This window comes from Balearica regulorum, chromosome 9, assembly GCF_011004875.1.
Source record: "Balearica regulorum gibbericeps isolate bBalReg1 chromosome 9, bBalReg1.pri, whole genome shotgun sequence".
Taxonomy (NCBI): domain Eukaryota; kingdom Metazoa; phylum Chordata; class Aves; order Gruiformes; family Gruidae; genus Balearica; species Balearica regulorum.
The window spans coordinates 8,994,303-9,011,880 of NC_046192.1; the positions used below are offsets into that span (position 1 = coordinate 8,994,303).

The 17,578-nt window shown below is 42.2% G+C and overlaps 1 protein-coding gene across 2 annotated transcripts in view; it reads right to left on the reverse strand.

Annotated features, from left to right (window-relative positions):
- Positions 1-17,578, reverse strand: part of PAX3 (paired box 3) — an 81,393-nt gene that overhangs the window by 22,822 nt on the left and 40,993 nt on the right. Inside the window, exon 5 of one of the 2 annotated variants that reach the window (XM_075760990.1) lies at positions 4,486-4,685. In XM_075760990.1, coding sequence (XP_075617105.1) covers positions 4,486-4,685 — 200 coding nt within the window. Of the gene's footprint in view, positions 1-4,485; positions 4,692-17,578 lie in introns of both variants that reach the window. The other variant, XM_075760989.1, reaches the window with a different exon arrangement.

Consider the following 17,578-nt stretch of genomic DNA (forward strand, 5'->3'; position numbering starts at 1 on the left):
AAGGCACTATAAATTTTCCATAAGCCACATGAGGAATAACTGTAAAGATCTGCTGAAAGGTCTTAAATGTTCCTGAATCTGTCCCACCTTCCTTTACTCCATCTCCCCGCAGGACTGGGCAATTCAGTGTACAAGCTTCAGAGGAGCTGAGGGCAAATAAAGACTTTTTTTTGGCACAGATCCTCCCTCCCCCGTGATTTCCCAGTGAATGCTTTTCACTGTTTGCTACTGAGAAGAGACTATTAAAGCTGAGAGACTGGACTTCAGAGCTTTCAAATCCTACTACTAGCTTAAGAGTCATCACCACTTCTGTCACCTTGCCCCCACTATCATCTTCTCCAAACCATCTCCCTGTACCCCACTGAAAGAAAGAAAACAATATGCAAAAGCACAGAACCTAAAAATTACAGTTTTTCTTCCGGCTACTCAAGATTTCTGAGCTCTTGGGACTTCTTTTATTTGCTGAGCTATTTTACAAAAGCTTACAAGCTGATTACAAGTTTGACATGGGAACATTTAACCCTATCCTAATAGCCTGGAGAGATCTGCCTCAATTTTCAGATAGGCTCTTTTGTTAAACAATATTTTTCTTTTTTGGAAGTTTTCAAGCAAACCAATTTAAACCTGGGATTCAGCTGAGAAGAGTCTTTTCAGGACAGGATATACATGTTTCCCCTGCTTTTTCATCATTATTTATGGCCTAAAAGAGTCCAAGCTAGTTTCCCCCGTTGCCTTTTGGGGTTAGGCAGGAAAGCCGTGTGCCAGCCGCTCCTCACGGCAGGACCTCCTACCCTGCAGGATCCATACAGCTGGGGGTACACCCTCAACGTGGTCCAACATGCAAGTCTCATGCATCACTTCTGAGAATTTGGGAGGTCTGCCTTCAACACACAGCCCAAAAAGGTTGTCTGACCGGCCAGCCCCCGTCAGCCAGAGCAGGCTCCCGGCCCTCCGCCTGCCACGAGACAAACCTGAACCTTATTTAAGATCTTTCACCGAAAGACTGAATTAGACACCTCCCACTGTCAATCTGAAACAGGCTCCAAGCTGCTGCCAAAGTTCGCCCAGTTCATCCAGGTCTAAAAATAAGCCTGATGTGGGAATCAAGAGGTGACAAGAAAAGATGCTACCCACTTCATTCCTTATGTGCTATTTGTTACAGAAACCATAACTGCACTGCTCTGAAGCTCAGAAAGAGCCTTTGATCTTTATCTACGCTGGGGAAAATTTCACTTTTAAAATCTGCCTTCAGATTGAGTCAGTAAAAATAGGCCACAGACCTTAAGGGTCTGCATTGTAACTTAATGATGGTTTTAATGAGGTTTTAAACTGGACCAATAAAGCACTGCATGGTTGTGATTTTTACTCACACTATGTGAATCTTTAACCTCACATTCCCAGGGTATTACTACTTTTTTTTCTTTACTTTTTTTTTTTTTATTAAACAAGGGTTCATCCTTTGGGACACTACTTAGGTTTCTGAATTGTATCTGATGAATGCACAAAAGCGAAGAACTTTCCCCTTCCTGCAGCATCTAACGTGCAGAGAAGAGCTGGGTGCCTTCGGAAGAGGCAGCAGCAGTAGTCATCCCAGCTCCACACCACATCTAGGCTCAAACACAGGGGAAGGTCCTTGAGTGGAAAGGTGCTGCAGGAGGAACTGCAGGGAGCATTTTAACTCCTTATTACACCCAGTGCTGAAGCATTCACAGTGATTATAGTCACACATCTTGTGACTCTTGCCATGTGGAGTTTGTTGCAATACTTCTTTCCCCAAACGCCTTTCCTGTCCCCACGATTCAGTACACAACAAATGTTCACAGTGTAAAGTCTGTTTTCAGTTGCTTGTAGCTTTCAAAAGTTCCCCCCAGGGGCTGAAATGCTCTAAGTTTTATCTCAGCCCAGAGGCAACTATTTTCCCCACCTCCAACCAACCAGCTTCAAAACATGCATTTGGTTACTCCTCAACAGTGGGAAAGTGAGAAAATAGATAGTTCAGCGGTTTAAGACTCTTCCTTTCACGGGTGTTCAGAGACCGCCTTGGGGAATAGAAGGAAAGGGGAAGCACGGGGGCAGCAGGGTAGAGAAAACAAAACATGAGATGTGAGCGCTACACGGAGCGACTGAGGGAATAGCAACGTTGGTGCAGTTGTAGTCAATTAAATAACTTCCTAGACAATGTAACACAACTGTACAGCTCCAGAGAAAAAAAGAATTTTCTGGGCTCAGCCGGACCCAGGCTGTGAAGAGCCAGCTCTTTTAGACGATGCTGGATCAGGAAGCAGTCAAAAGAGATCTTTGTGTATATATCCATATAAAATTTGGTATCTCTGATCTCTGTCATACTGTTACCAAAAAAGAAGTGTGACTAAGAAAGCTTGAATGCTACATCAGTATGGCTATCCAGTCTTCTCAGCCTCAAGTCTCTTAGGGTTATTTTCTTTTCACAGGTTGTCTTTTATTACATGCCCATCATAGGTGGCTATTTTAAGGGGCTGTAGAGAGGTGCTGAATGCTGATAAGGCAAATCCTGTATCCCTTAATCCACGGCTAAATCACTCTGCCAGCCTTCAAGGGTACCAGACAGATGGAGTGCACTAGGAAACTGCCCACAGGCTGGCTACTTCAACCCCAGCTCATCTTTAATCCCGAAAGGTTTTGTTCTGGTATTTTAATCATTGATTGACTGGGAACTTTCTTCCATGCTGGGTTAGGTAAAATATCCATATGTCAGAGGTACTGGGGAATTCATGAGGCTGTAGATCATAGGAGTGGTGTGAGACAGGATGCGTCTCAAGGGAACCAAGGAAGCCATAAGGAATGTAAAAAGTCACAGGGTTAAAGCCACATTAAGACAGCTGTTATGTTAATGAGAGTTCTGCTTTTCTTCTAGCTGTGGGTCATTGATTTAGAAAAACACGAACAGGGTCTTTTTCATTTTATCGTATTTTTTTCCACTGAAGCTAACATAGCCCAAAACATCATATCCTAGATCCCATTCGTCTTGCTAACAGAACTTGTGTAGGAAGTTATCTTTATTATGTTTGTGCGTGGATGATTCCCAGGGCTTGATTCAGTCTTACCTGGCCCAAGTCTATATATGTAGCTCTTTTGCAAGCATTTCACTTAGTAAACATATTAAGGAAAGAGTCATGCACCACTGAGTTTGCCTTCCAGACAAATTCATCCATACATCTGATTTTCTCTCACAATCATAACAAACACTTGCAAGAAATGTGGTCTGAAGTCTTCTGCAAAAACATTTAGCAGGTAAAACTGAAAAAGTCTGGACCTTTCAAGACAGACACTCAATAATGCAGCCATGCTGCAATAGGCACACTTGCCTGAAGTCAGAGGGATGTTTTGTACTGCTTATTTCAGTTTGCAGAGTCTGAATGCCTCACGCTGAGCTTCAAAGGTCAAAACACACAGAGTTTCACCAAAGCAACCAAATTCACCTGTATCCTTGGTCAGAACACAAGTTACCACTCATTTCTCTTCCTTGGTTAGATGACAAGCTACAATATTTTGCTTGTCACCCAACCACATATTTGCTTATGAACACTTGCAACTCAGGCTGATTTAAACAGGGCATGCTTTTCCAAATGTCTCAGATATCAAATAGTAAAAGAGCAGCAGACAATTCTGCCTGTGGCATTAAACATTTCACAGGACGTGCTGCTTTGCTGTGAAACAGAGGAAATTCTAGTCTGAACCTGAAACCCGGGATGCAGTTTATTCCAGAATTTTTTGGCCACTATTTGCCCGGTTTTGGACATATGAAAATCCAGGTTCATGCTTTTTTTTAAATTTAAATCAACTTCACAGTTTATTGCTCTGGCACATTAGCTTGTTCAGACAATCCAGGTCTACATGAAGTTGTGAAGACCTAACAGTTATTTGAGAGTTTATTTTCTTTTGAATTAAACTGACAATAGGGATAAGAGAGATATTACAAGGTTTAAATCAAGTCAACTTCAAAAGCTAACCTGAAAGTAAACTGTAGATACTGCACTAGTAACCTTGCTCACTTGCATGACTCTATAGACACATTGTCCTTTTTAAAATGTTTTTCTCTCCTCTGTTAATGCCTGAAAGACCCAAACAACAACAGATGAAATCAGTTAAATAACTTTCAACTGGCACAACAGCTGACCTGATTACATGCAGAGTACTGTCAAATGCATAAAACAAACAAACTGGGATAATAGACCTTCTTCTCCAAAGGCTCAGTATTATATTCATGGTAGGTATGGAACAATTACTGGGGAAAACACAAATTTTTTTTTTTTTTTTTCAAAGCAGTTATCTTAAACAGCTGGAAAACCAATGTCCATGCACAGATGCAAAACCCCCTCAGGTTGTAAACAACGTAGCTTCACATTTTCCTTCTACCCCAGAGTAGGATCACATAAGAATATAAAAGGACCAACATGGTAACAGAAAAGGAAATTCCCTTTTTTTAGGCAGCTTTTAAATACATACCTGGACACGAGCCTCTGTGAGTTTGGCTCTTTGCGCAAGTTCTTCCCTAGTATAAATATCAGGGTAGTGCGTCCTCTCGAAAGCTCTTTCCAGCTCTTCCAGTTGCTCTGCCGTGAAGGTTGTCCTGCTACGACGCTGCTTTCTTTTTAAAGGTAAATCTGGTTCCGAATCAATGTCAGAGCCTTCATCAGACTGGGGTGCTGATGCTCAAAAAAGAAAAAAAAAAAAAAAGAAAGCTAAAATTAGCTTTAGTTGAGGGGAAAAAAAAGCAAAATATTGGATCAATGATATTCTCTTGTATGGAAAAGCTGCTTTTTCCCCATGACTCAGAACTCAGTTGGAAAACTTCAAAAAAAGCAAGAAACAAATCAGAGTTAAATGTTACATTATGTGAATATGCTCAAACAAATAAAGAATTCACAAAAGTTCAACTATGAGTTTGGCGCCATTTCCTGGCCCAAGAATATTTAAGAACCTCTAGAAATCTTTTTCGGTAAATTGCTAGATTTAACTCCTCCAGCAGCTTCCAAGTGTTTTAAAAACTCGAGCAGTACTGCTTAGTCCCAAGTGATCAGACAAACAAAATGGCCTTGGTTCCTTTCCCTGAACTAGTGAACAGATACAAATATTCATCACACCAGCGTGCATGTTGTAACTTAAACATTCTGACTTTATAGACACCTGTCCGTGAGCCCTTCCCTATAGATTTCTCAATTAAGCCTTATTGCTGAAATGGTTATGGAACTGATTACAAAGGTATGGGGAGCACTAATGAAGAAATTAATTCTCATACACAATTGAATATTTACTTCATGTCATGTATTATTTGTCCTACGCTCTGAACAGTATTTTACACATTTGTGTTAGTATATCTCAGCACATTTAAACATTCCCACTCATTTGCGGCTTACTTGCCTGTCTTAGGACCACCTAACATAACCTCAGGACAGACCAGACAAGTGTTAATATTAAAAATAAAATAAAATTTGAGATGCACATTGCAGAGAGAAGTACTGTAAGAATAGCTTAGACCTATAGTTTGACTTGACTCTTCCAGTTACTAAAGCAAGGAGATTCCAGCATATGTGATGACCAGAGTTGATACATACAGACTACATACATGCTTCCTTCCCCTAAGGTTTCATCATTATTCCTCCTAACCTTGGGAGGTTTGCCACCAGCACAGAGTACAGCTACACACAGATGTGCTGATGCTCAGGCTCCAGGCAACAGTCCAGGATGTGACTGCAAAACAGCCAAGCTGCGTTGGACCAAAGGCCCCTCTCACCACACTCCGATTAGTGCTTAAGGAAAGTCGGCAAGAAACAGACCACGTACAGCACGTCCGTGACCCAGGAAGAGGCTACCAACTCTTGCGATCAGCAGTTTGAAGAGAAATCAGAACAGAAACTCTCACTGGGTTTCACAGACATGGAAAGAGCGAGATCACGCACACATAGAGCCAGCCAGCTCACGGCATCGCTGCTTGTTTCCCCTGTGCTCCCTGGCAATCAAGTGAACTCCAGCTACAGCCCAGCTGCGGCTGAACCCATAGCTATAGCTGTGAAGGCAGCAAAGCCTCTTCCAGTACCTGACCACATTCTCCAGCAAACAATAATGAACCCAAAGAGTAGACTTCCAAAGCCAATCTTCACTTGCATCAGCAGCTGTTCCAGGCGCCAAGCATTCCCTCTTCCCGAGTCTTCAAGGGAAACCACCTAAAGAGGGCAGACACTCCCCAGTGATGCTGAAACTGCTTGTTCAATTGAAATACAAACACTGTTGCTGCTACTTCAATAATGCCAAATAAATTATTGGTATAGATATCGATTTAAAATAATCTTCTTAACATGATTTATTTGGAAGTAACTGAGGACACGAAGCCAGAAAGAAATCACTGTTTCTCAAGCTCCAGCTAAAACCCCCTACCACGTTCATTTCTAGCTATCTTACATTTCCAATTTCACTCAAGCTGTTTGAGGTAATAAATACACCTAATCTGTTTACCTAGTCTTACAGCATGAGTAAGACAAAGTGCTTTCTCAGACAATTCAGCTGAAGAGTTTATGAATTTCTGCATACCAAAAAAAGAACAATTACTGTTAGACCAGAGGCCTTTATGTGAAAGCTATCTTCATTGTCCAGACACCATCAATATTTTGGATCCAACATACCCAGGGCATCAGGAGAAACTCCCACAGAGCTCAGCATCAATGCACTGTGAAAACATCTGACTCAGTCTCTTACTTGCATGGAAGCTTTGCCCCAAGTAAGACTGGATTAAACTGTTCTGGTTCTTGAGAATATTGTCCCCAAGAACAAAGGGGAATCAGCACAAACATCCTATCCCAAACAATTCAAGTTCATTCCTTATCGTACAGGCAATCTAGGGTATCCCAAAATGAACATAACATGTTGTACGAACTAGTGACAAATCCCAAATCATCTTAGTTGGGGTCCCAAGTGACACCTGCCCTCCTCAGCAACTGCCAAGTTACAACCCTCCAGGATAGTTTCATGCTGCTGTTCAAGAATGAAAAGAAATATATAGTATTTTCTTTTTAAGTATTTTTCCTATGTTAACTTCATAAACAGCCACCCACCTTAAGTAGAACAGCTATTGCTGACAAGCTAGACGAGTGGAGGAGAGCACACCAGCCACGCTAACAGGGTTATATTGGCTAGCACTGCACTCTGACCATAGCTGATGGAGTAAGACCTGAAACAGAGCTCAGGAAGGTCCCTGTTGGAGAGAACTTCTGACAAAAGTTGCCTTTGATTGTGTACAATGAGTTTAAAAAAAAGAAATCCCCAGATCTCAGGAACTCCTTCAATGCTCTTTCGGACTCTACACATATGTATGGGACTTCTGGAAACATCTATATCTATGCCTATAAAAAGCCAGCTTAAACCGTGCAATTTAAAGTGGATCTTTATTGCTAAATTTGACCCGAATTCCCTCACCAACTGGATCGAGTTATCAGGAGACCTATAATGATCTTTCTAAAAAAAGTCTTATAAAAACTTAGCAAAAATCTTGTGATGCTTCCCTGCCCCTCGTATTCATGCAGCAATGAGAATGCAGAACTGAAACACTGACTTAATTTAATTTTAGCTTTACATTTCATTAGGCAGTATATGAAAGGCACAAAGTGCCTTTTACAAAGTAAACCAGTCAGAAAAAAATGAACAAAGTATCTAAGAATCCAGGATAATATACCTAATCAAGTGCAAACATTTAGCGAGAAAGTAATAAAACTAAAGTAGGAAGACAACATAAACCAAATGAAATGGCTTTCACATCTCATTTCATTGGTGTTACCCTTTGCCAGGCCTGGCTGCTATGTGCAGCTTTACTGAAAATATTTGAGTTCCTTTGTCTTGTCTGATCTGCAATATTAAAATCAGACAAATGTAATCTCAAATGATAGCTACATGTCTGTGCTACAAACTGCATTATTTTTATTCCTTACAAAGTCTTCTTAAATATTATTGGTTTCCATGAAGTTTTTATTCTTTTTTTCTCTACTAAAATACCATTATTAGACTTTTATATAGGTGAGAAGCCAGAGTATTGGCTAAGCATGTAAATTGGACACACTTCAGCCTTTAAAAAAAGCAGTATTTATTTTATATGTGCTCAATAGCCATAGCATATTGCCCTTCTGCTAAGCAATATCTCACTATTAGATCCACTGACTTCCATGTATTCAGCACAGGTAAAGGTGATCAGATTTTAGCTGGGTTATTTCTACCTTCATCACCTTCACAGACACACAACATGCATATTGCTAACCTTTACAGTTGTCCTAATGACCTTAATACTCCAACCCCTCGAGCTATAAATAGGAGAAAGAAGGAGACTCAGCAGCGTCCTGGGAGATCCCGGTCAGACCCCTCGGGATCACCGCTTCCCCCCTGCTGCGCAGCTCAAGATGGGAGAAGCAGCCAAAAGCAATACCAGCAGCTGAGCCAGGAAGTTTAATTAAAGAAGGAATTACAGAATTAAAGAGCAATTATTTATCCCTTAACCCCTCGTGACCTGCCTGGTGACCTGAGGAAACGCTGCATGCTGGTTATCACCGCAGCTATCACCACGATATGCAAAAAGCTTCTACCCAGTGTCACAGGCACTCGGTCACCTGGAGCTCTGCAACTACCCCTTTTCCAAACACCATAGACAGACCCATCGGGGCAAAAAGAACAACAAAGTAACACACAAGAGGTCATTCTGTGGGTTGTTCTTCCTCTCAGCAAGACATTTCATTTGAATAATTAAATAGCAAAAACATGACAACCATTTAAAACCCATAGATCACAGCTGCAGCACAGCGCACCTGACAAACGCAGGCAGAGAGGTGATCTTTCTGCAACCTGTGAAGGCACAACTTCTCTGGCAATCCTTCAGTCACCGTGAAATTTTTTTAATAAACTATTACACAGCCTCTTCCCCTGAGCATAACAGCCTGGGGTCTGCCCTAGATAAATTCCGCCTAGCCATGGATCTCACTGAAATAATACAAAAAAAACCCCAATATCCCGAAGGCCAGGGAGAGTTCTGGTGGCGGTTTATTTTCTAGCTACCCTCCCCAGATCTTCCCATTTCTTTATTCATGCAAGATTAATTTCAGAGGCTCTCCCCCTCGTGCCACGTCTCTATTACTTAAGGCTGCGGCCGGGGCGTCCCCCGCGTCGGGGCTCACCGGGGTTTCGTGCACCAGGAGGCCGCGGGTACCGCGGGGCTGCTGATGGCCGTCTGATCCCCGGCAGCCTTTCACGCCCTGAGAGATGCGAGTGACCTCCCTCGTGTTTACTCGGGTGCAGGCGAGGAAGAGTGCAGCAGGGCTGCTACCCCCACACAAACCCACAGTAAATGACAAATGACACTTTCTCTTTGTGATCTTTGGGATTTTTGTTGACTTATTTGGAGGCTTTTGTTGGGTCCTAAGAAATGGCCTGTGGCTGAGGCCTATTCGACCGATTTCCACGCTCCATCTGTGGTATCCATCAGCAGGGCCTTTGCCCGCATTCAGGGCTCTGACACCTGCCTGGCAGGATGCGGGAGGCACAAAGGAGGCTGCGGCGGACGCGAGGGGGGCGGTGGGCCGGGAGGGCCGGGGAGGGCAGCCAGGGTGAAGGGGATGCACAGCAGGGGTTAATCCGAGCTACCCCCTCCCCAAACCTCAGCACCTGGAGGCGTCCCTCCAAGACTGCCTCTCCCTGCCAGAGGTAAGGGGGCTCTAACGCAACCCTCCATCCTATTGTGGGTGAATTAATGAGGAAAGGGAGGGAGAGACGGGAAAACTGTCCCCGGATGCGGCCGTCAGGCACTCATTAAGTGAGCCTCCAGCGCTGGCTGGCTGGGAGCAGCCGTAGGTGGCCAGAAGCGCATTCCTCCCTGCATCCTTGTTTGTGTTGGGGTAGCCTGTCAGCAGCTGGCGGTTTTACAGCCAACGGGCTAGAAACACGCGGCATCCTTTCTTTCCTCAAACTAAAGTCCGCAGGAAAATAAAACGGCATCTGTATTTCCTACTAACAGCCCCCCCCCGCCCCGGCTCTGAGCAATCCCATTTAGGGGCAGGCTCGTATTTGCACACAAAATATAATGAAGATTCTGGGGCCGACCAACTACCTGCCTCCCGTCATCAGACCTTCATTTTGCTGTATGAGCCTGGGGAAACATGATGCCAGGCTCCCCTCTCCTCTGCCAGAAACCTCCCTGTCACAGCAAGGAGCCATTAAAAAGAAAGTACGCCCTGCCAGGTCTCTGCTAATCAAAACAGGACGAATAAACTCTGACACTCAACAACTCCCTGAGTGCCTGCAGCCCTGGGTGGAGACTACAGATTAGTTATGAATATGGCAGGCAGCGGGGGTGGGCTCAGGGGGTCTGGAGTCACCCCTCAGCCACCTGTGAGCTCTTTAAGTCACCACAACTGAAGGCCAAGATAAAGCATGCTCCCAAGATTAGAAGAGCATCCCTAAATTTTAGGTTGGAGTGCTCCCACCAAAGCACTTTTGGGAAGCTTACCAGGACTCAGAGCTGCAATTTTATCTAATTCACTCGTTACTTTCTGTGTTTCACCATCAACGGGTTATGAGGACAGAGGGGAGATTCGGGCACCCCAAGTTTCACCCTGTTAGGTCACAGCCCAAAATTTGTTAGCAGTTGGACTCCTCTTCGAAAGGAAAAACAAAAGCATATTTCAAGAAACAAAGAACAAAACAAGAAGCCACAAGAGATTTTTCAGTGGGGTTAAAGGATAAAACATGCTAATGCTGCTACATGGTCATATTTCCCTATTAAAAGCAAAAATTTAGGATCAGCAAATGTGTAAGAAAATTCTCAATCTTGCTAGAAATCAAGAGAATACCTGGTACGATGTTAAATACTCACAAGTAGTAAAATCACTTTTAACCCTTTTTACTGGCATTTTGATGATGATATATCAAAAAAACCAAGAAACGAAACCAAAAAGCAAGCCTCTGTTCCAGACATGAATATCGCTCATCTAACAAGGATTAAGCCACACTTCAATTACTCCTTTGAAAACCGCTGCTATTTGCAAAGGGCATACTTACAAAAACATTCTAAATGGCTTTTTTTTTTTTCTCTAAACTCCACAGACACTTTACAGAAGTCTGCAGTGAGTGAAATGGGAAGAAAATATGTTGCTGTTTAAGTAAACTGACTAGTAAGAGTAATTAATTGGTTACTGGAACTGGAAAAGAGCAACTCCATCTCTTGTGAGGTCTAAGCTGAAAAGTTAGCGCAGGAAGGGAACAACCACCACAACAGTGACAAAAGTGATCTTCTTGAGAGAAGTGGATGGTATTTTTATTTTGTTTGGGCTGATTCACATAGAGAAATGTGCTTTGTACAGCAAAGTGAAAAGGAAAACAGTAGCGGCAGTAAAAGGAAACGGCCAACAGTGACTTTTATTTACAATTACCAAGAGACAGGCTATTATTGACCATATGTGCCACAATCGCCCTCCTTATCATGGGTTGGCCATCATGTCCATTGGGAGCTGTTAATGAACTGGGTAATTGAGCTGCTGACATGTGTTACCAAAACAAAACAATAGGAAGAAGAGACAAATGAACATTTTATTTGCCAATCAGAGTAGGTTCCGCTTTTCAGAGAGCTGTGCCTAAGTAAGTGGCTGAATACATAAAACAGTGCATTGAAGGCAAGCAGATGCATGCACAATAATGGTTAACTGACAGCCTATGGCCCATCTGTGCTTAACATTTTGTTAAAGAAATTACTTGACTTGCTAAAGAGACAAATCATACAGCTGCCCCAAGGGCTGCATTATAAGAGATAAATCATTAGCTAAACTGTTTCATGCTTAAAATGACAATGCATATTAACAGTTATGCAGGGACATTTTGTCAGCACAGCTTGATGCAGTTATAAGTTACAAAAAATGTGACAGCTCATAGCTATTCAACGATTTCAACTTAAAAGAGAATGACAACACTGTGAAAACAATTTCACTGCACAAACAATAGACAATTCACAGGCTCTTCTTTTAAAATATATTTAATTTTTTTTTTTGAATGATGAAATAATATGGAAAGGAAAAAAAATGGCCAGTGTCTAACTGTTCTGCACCATTAATCTGCTAGCATGTACTTCATTCAAAACCACAGAGCATCAAAAAGGAACACATTCCATTTTAAATATCAAAGTCTGCATCACCAGCACTAAGAATAAATGGCTAATTCTCAACTGTGCATGAAAGGATAAAGAATTGCTACAGTGAAAAGAAGGGAAAAGGAAACTCCAAATACAACTACAAAAATCTCTTCTTATTCCCCCACCTCCTTTTCCAAGAAGAGATTTGATTTGTTGATACAAGTAATACTGAAGTACTTAACAGCTTTGCATGTGGGCCTGATCCCACTCTCAAGTTTCACTGCTGTAAATTTGCACTGGGAATTACTATCATTATTATTTTATTCTGTAAACTAAATATAAAGGAATTGCGGTTAGCACTCAGATCCTATTGTACAGGTAGTACTCACACGTGGGCATATATTGCCCAGGAAACCCACCTAAGGGAGGGCAGAAAAACAGATCCCTCTCCTGACTTAGTCACACAGACCAGGGCAAGCCAGATCCTCAAGTACATTTACCCGAGCAACTGCACTACTTGAACCAAAAAACCAACAACAAGAAAAATGCTATTTGGTAGAACTTGTGTAGCCTGCGGGACCTTTCCCCAGGGTATCAAGGTTGGTGCCCCACATAAGGGTTAGCTCAGATTTAAAGACTAAGTAAAAGTTAAACTGCTACAACTTGCCCCGTGCAGACAAGACTGCCTTGCTGACTTCATACAGTTCTTATTTACTGGCCTCAGATGACTACTCTGCTGTTTCCACCAGTGCAAGAGCAAAGCTGGATCCAGGCAAGCTTTGGCCCTGGCTCAAGCTCTCCCGTCATTCCCAGCAGATCCAGGGAAGGAGTTCAGCGAGAGGGAGCTGGCACTGCGATAACCCCGGGCACCGCAAAGAACTCCAGCAGGAACCTGTACAATCACACTGCCACTGGGCTCTGAGTCACCCCGGACCATCTCTCTGAATTCAGCCTATTGACTTGGAGAGGAGAGCTTTTAGAAAAGCACGAAGCTGTCACAAGCGCATCCCGTTGGTTTTCACTGGGAGCTCACATGTGCCCACATCTGGGGGCTCTTCCAACCTTTCCCACAGGGAGCATCAGCAGTAACGCTGCAAACACAAGTCTCGTATTTGAGCATTGCAACATCTTGTCTTCTCACTTAAAAACACTAGGAGATTTCAAGGGAAAACTTCCAGAGGACTCAAAAAAAAGTGCCAAACAACTTTGCCTCCTAAATTTAGGAAAAGGTGAAGGAAGCTAAATACTCAAATCCAAATGAGGTTTGCTCTCAACAACCTTTAGGAAATTAATATTTTAGGCAATATTTTAATATGAAAGACAGGGAGACTTAAGAGGAAATCTAAATCACTCTTTTTAAGTCCCAGAACATACTAAGAAAGGGCTGGCATCATGTCTTCAAGCTGGTATCAGCTGATTGGTAACCGATTAAGACTGAAAACATTGAGTATCCTGGGAGATGGAATTTATCAGCTAAGAAATTAAATAAAGCAAATGAAGGAGTCTGGATAAATAACGAGACTGTATTAGCGAGTTAAAGCACTGCAAATAATTGAGCTGTCAGCAATCTCTCACTGTGTAGTCAGTGTGGATTCTTCAGAAGAAAAAAAATATAAGTTATATTTGGCTCAATCCTCTGCAACAACAGCACGCAAACAAAACTCCTAACGTTATACAAGCTGATCAAGCTTACTGGGCACACCAAGACAGAAAAATCTTACAAGTATTTTTCAGAAACAGCTCTGCATTGCTTCACTGGGTTTCAACCAACTTGTTGTATTGCTAAAACATTTTTGAAGAAAAAAGAAATTGTACAGATGCCTAAGGTAAAAAATTTTGAGAGCATTTCTATACATTTTCTAGCTCTCAACTAGTTCTAGCACCTGAATTAATACCATCCTTGATTCAAAACAGACAAACACTGACAGGGCAAGCTGTTGTAGATAGCTTCATCTCAATGTCAATATTACAGTCCTCAAAGTCTCTACGGGAAATCAAGGCTATCATCTCATCTTAAACCCACAACTGCAGCCAGACTACCCCTCAAAGCCACTGTTACCTACTATAGAGCCAAACTGAGTTATTTGATCATCTCTGTCACTCTCAGGAATTGGAATGGCCAAAATATTTCCAGACTTTTTTTTTTTTTTTAATAAGACTATTGGATTTTGTCACTGAATACTCAATTTCCTCTAGAAATCACTTAACTTTGCAGAAGACTGCTTTTTTTGTGAAAGAAAACTAAGAGTGCTGACATTTTGTTTTTCATTTTTCAGATTTGAATAAATTAAAAAATGTTACATTTTTTTACCAGACATTTTTCCTGTGATTGATTTTCCAAGGTACTACCTACTCCTGGCAAATACTTTTTTTCCAGCCAAATCTGTTAGTAACTCCAGGTCACTCCCATCACAACTACATAAGAATTGGGGTGCTGACCTCAAAATCCATCATCTTCTGTCATAGGACCAGGTCCTGCTGGGTACTGAGCCCTCTGGTCCCACTGGTCAAAGACAGTCTCTGCCTTTATGGTTGTTCCAGTATTTGGGATGAAAGGACCCTACAATGGGATAGCAGTAGGGTGCTCAGCACCTCTTTGTGTTATTTCCCACAGGGTTTTTTATGCCAGTTCCTGCCTTGGGTACCAGCACAGGGGTGCAGGACTCCTTCACGCACAACACTCCCTGAAGCGCACAATGCTGTTTCATTCGTTATAGTGCCTATGATGCCGTTACACTAATTAACTTGAGTCCATCTGAGAGCTGGTCACCTGCAGATTCCCCTTGTCTCTCATCCTGTGGAGTGTGTGTGCCAATGAGCCCCTGGCATCATCCTTTAATTACTCTTCCCAGTGATTTGTCCCCTGAGAGCTCACGGTGCAACACCGATGCGTAACCCAAACCACTCTGGTTAGGCAACGAGGCAACGTGTGAGCAAAGAAACCTCGCAAAAGCTATTAGAGCTCATAGATGCCACCTGACCATACCATTGCCATATTACAGATACTAAACAGACATGAGAAATTGAAGCAAGATATTTTCTACTTTTTAAACAGGCATCAAAACAACTGAAATTTGGCTGATTAAAAAAAGAGGGAGTTCCACGCACATGCATAGTGCTATAAAGAGATTAACACTGTGATTTGCTAATAATGAAGCAAGGTATACAGCTGACTATCTGTTCAAAAGAAACATGGGGAGCTTAATTTCCAGTGAAAACTCACGATTCTTCAGTCCAATAAGAAAACCAGAACAAAGCCCAACATCAGTCGACCTCAGAGAAGTCAACAGAAGGGACTGATGCGCCGTGCTGGGCTGCAGCCAGCCCCACAGCACCTTTACAGCATGGAAAACGTGTCCGGCTGGGAGTCACTCTTGATCTCTACACCACAGACATATATGTCATTCCCATGCGTTTGCTCTCATTTACTACTTGTTGACAAATGCTGGTAAATGCTCTTGAAAACCTACAAGAAGGATGGTTGCTGGTGAATGTTTAATGGTAGAGATGTCAAAAATTAGATGACTAAACATACGCACACTTACATCATCTGCTTTGAAACCTCTGCAGATACAATAAAACAATAAATTTACAACTGTCTCTGAATTACTAGCAGCCCCCAAAACTGAAAAAGTAACTCTGCACCAAAGTTTGAGAGAGAAACACACCAGCTTTTCTTAACTATTCCTCCACACACACAAGCCAGAAGCAGCAGGATGCCTGATAGACACTAACATTACAAAACACATCTTAACTCTTGTTTCTTTTTTTCTCCCCTTCCCACAATATTATTTATTTTGAAAGAGTATTTGTTCAGGAATCAGAATGAAATAAAGTTTTGATTGATATCAAGCCACTTTCTATAACTCCAACATTAACAGAGATTTTAAACAATGAGAAAAGAAATGCGTGTGTTGATGAGCACGCAACCCACGGTGTGCACGGAGCACAACTTACATAATACTTATGTTATTATGCCAATATAAAATATTAGCTTAACTATTGCCTCCACTATATCAATTTTAGCAAACTTCACCATGGTACTTTACATTTTGTAGCTGTTTAAAAGGAACTATGATTTTTAAGCACTTCCCAACAAAATTTGACTGCAAAACATTTCCCAGAAAGCTGCAAATTATACAAAATAAGCTTGGCAAATTAAACAACAAATAAGGCTGCTTCCATTTGCGGGAGATAGAGACGTACTTCCGCTCTATTTTAAAATATAATTCCCACAGGTATTTACAGAACTGGTCTACACCACTGTTACCCAACCTTTAACGCACGGACCAGAGCAGTCCCCAAGAGGACGGTCTGAATTGCCCGCCGGCTCCAACCGCTCCCGGCACCGCCTGGGCTCTGGGGTCAGAGTCAGCCCCAGCTACTGCCCAGCTTTTGGCAAAGGGTTGTGATGAGGGTTTTCAAGAATTTGAGGGGGTTTGCCCCCCCTAAGGGGGGAAGGGGGGAGTGTTGTGCAGCGGTTGATTGTTTTGGGTTTTTTTAATTATCAGTAATTAAAATTAAAGAGTTTTAGTTGCTAGTATGTTGTCCATTTCCCAGCTTTCTCTGCCACAGTGCAACAATAGTGGCATATAAGATCCAGGGATTTTCCTCAATTTTTTTTGTGAAGCCTTTAAATAAACAGCAATATTGAAGAGCCTGAGCAGAGGGAAAAAAATTTAGACTAGGGCTTAGATATTTGATCAGTTTCTAAGATTCTTATGGATTTGAGACTGGCTTGGGTCATTTAGCTAATCCACGCTGTGTTTATTAATAGCTGTGATGCAATATAGATCCAATACTACACCTCTGCTACACATCAGGCATGTGGGATACCCCCTGCACGCCACCTGCAATTACAGCCTCCCAGGTCCGACACCCAGGACGTGCAACCCAAGGTGCCAGATCTCCAGTTCTCACAGACTTCTCCTCCTGATGATTTTCCAGTCCCAAACCATCTCACCCTGCCTTGCTGTTTCCAAGTCGAGCTTACAGTTCTTCCTTCTTGCACAATGCAAGGTGTTACAAGATGCCAGAATGCCTCAGAGTTCTGCAGTACTGCACTTGCTGACACACCTGACAAAAAAATGTTTGACAGATTATTAAGCACTAAGTGAATCTTTTCTACCACCAATCAGGAGTTGTATTTTTTGCTATCTCAGCTTCAAGACTTAAGTAGCACAGAATATGCTACACACGCTATCCTTGACATACAGATCCTTGCCACAGCCAATACAAACTACGAGCACACCTTGCATACAGAGTACGTATGTAAATGCATACACAGTAGTGCATAATCTGCAAACAGCGCGTGCATGCGTAAAAATACAAACCACACCTTCTGTAAAGGCCAACAGTAACACTTATCTGGTATTAAAACAAGGAGAGAGAAGGCAGATTTAATTTTATAAAGGTGCAAGTATGTCTTTGATATCCTGAGTGCACAGA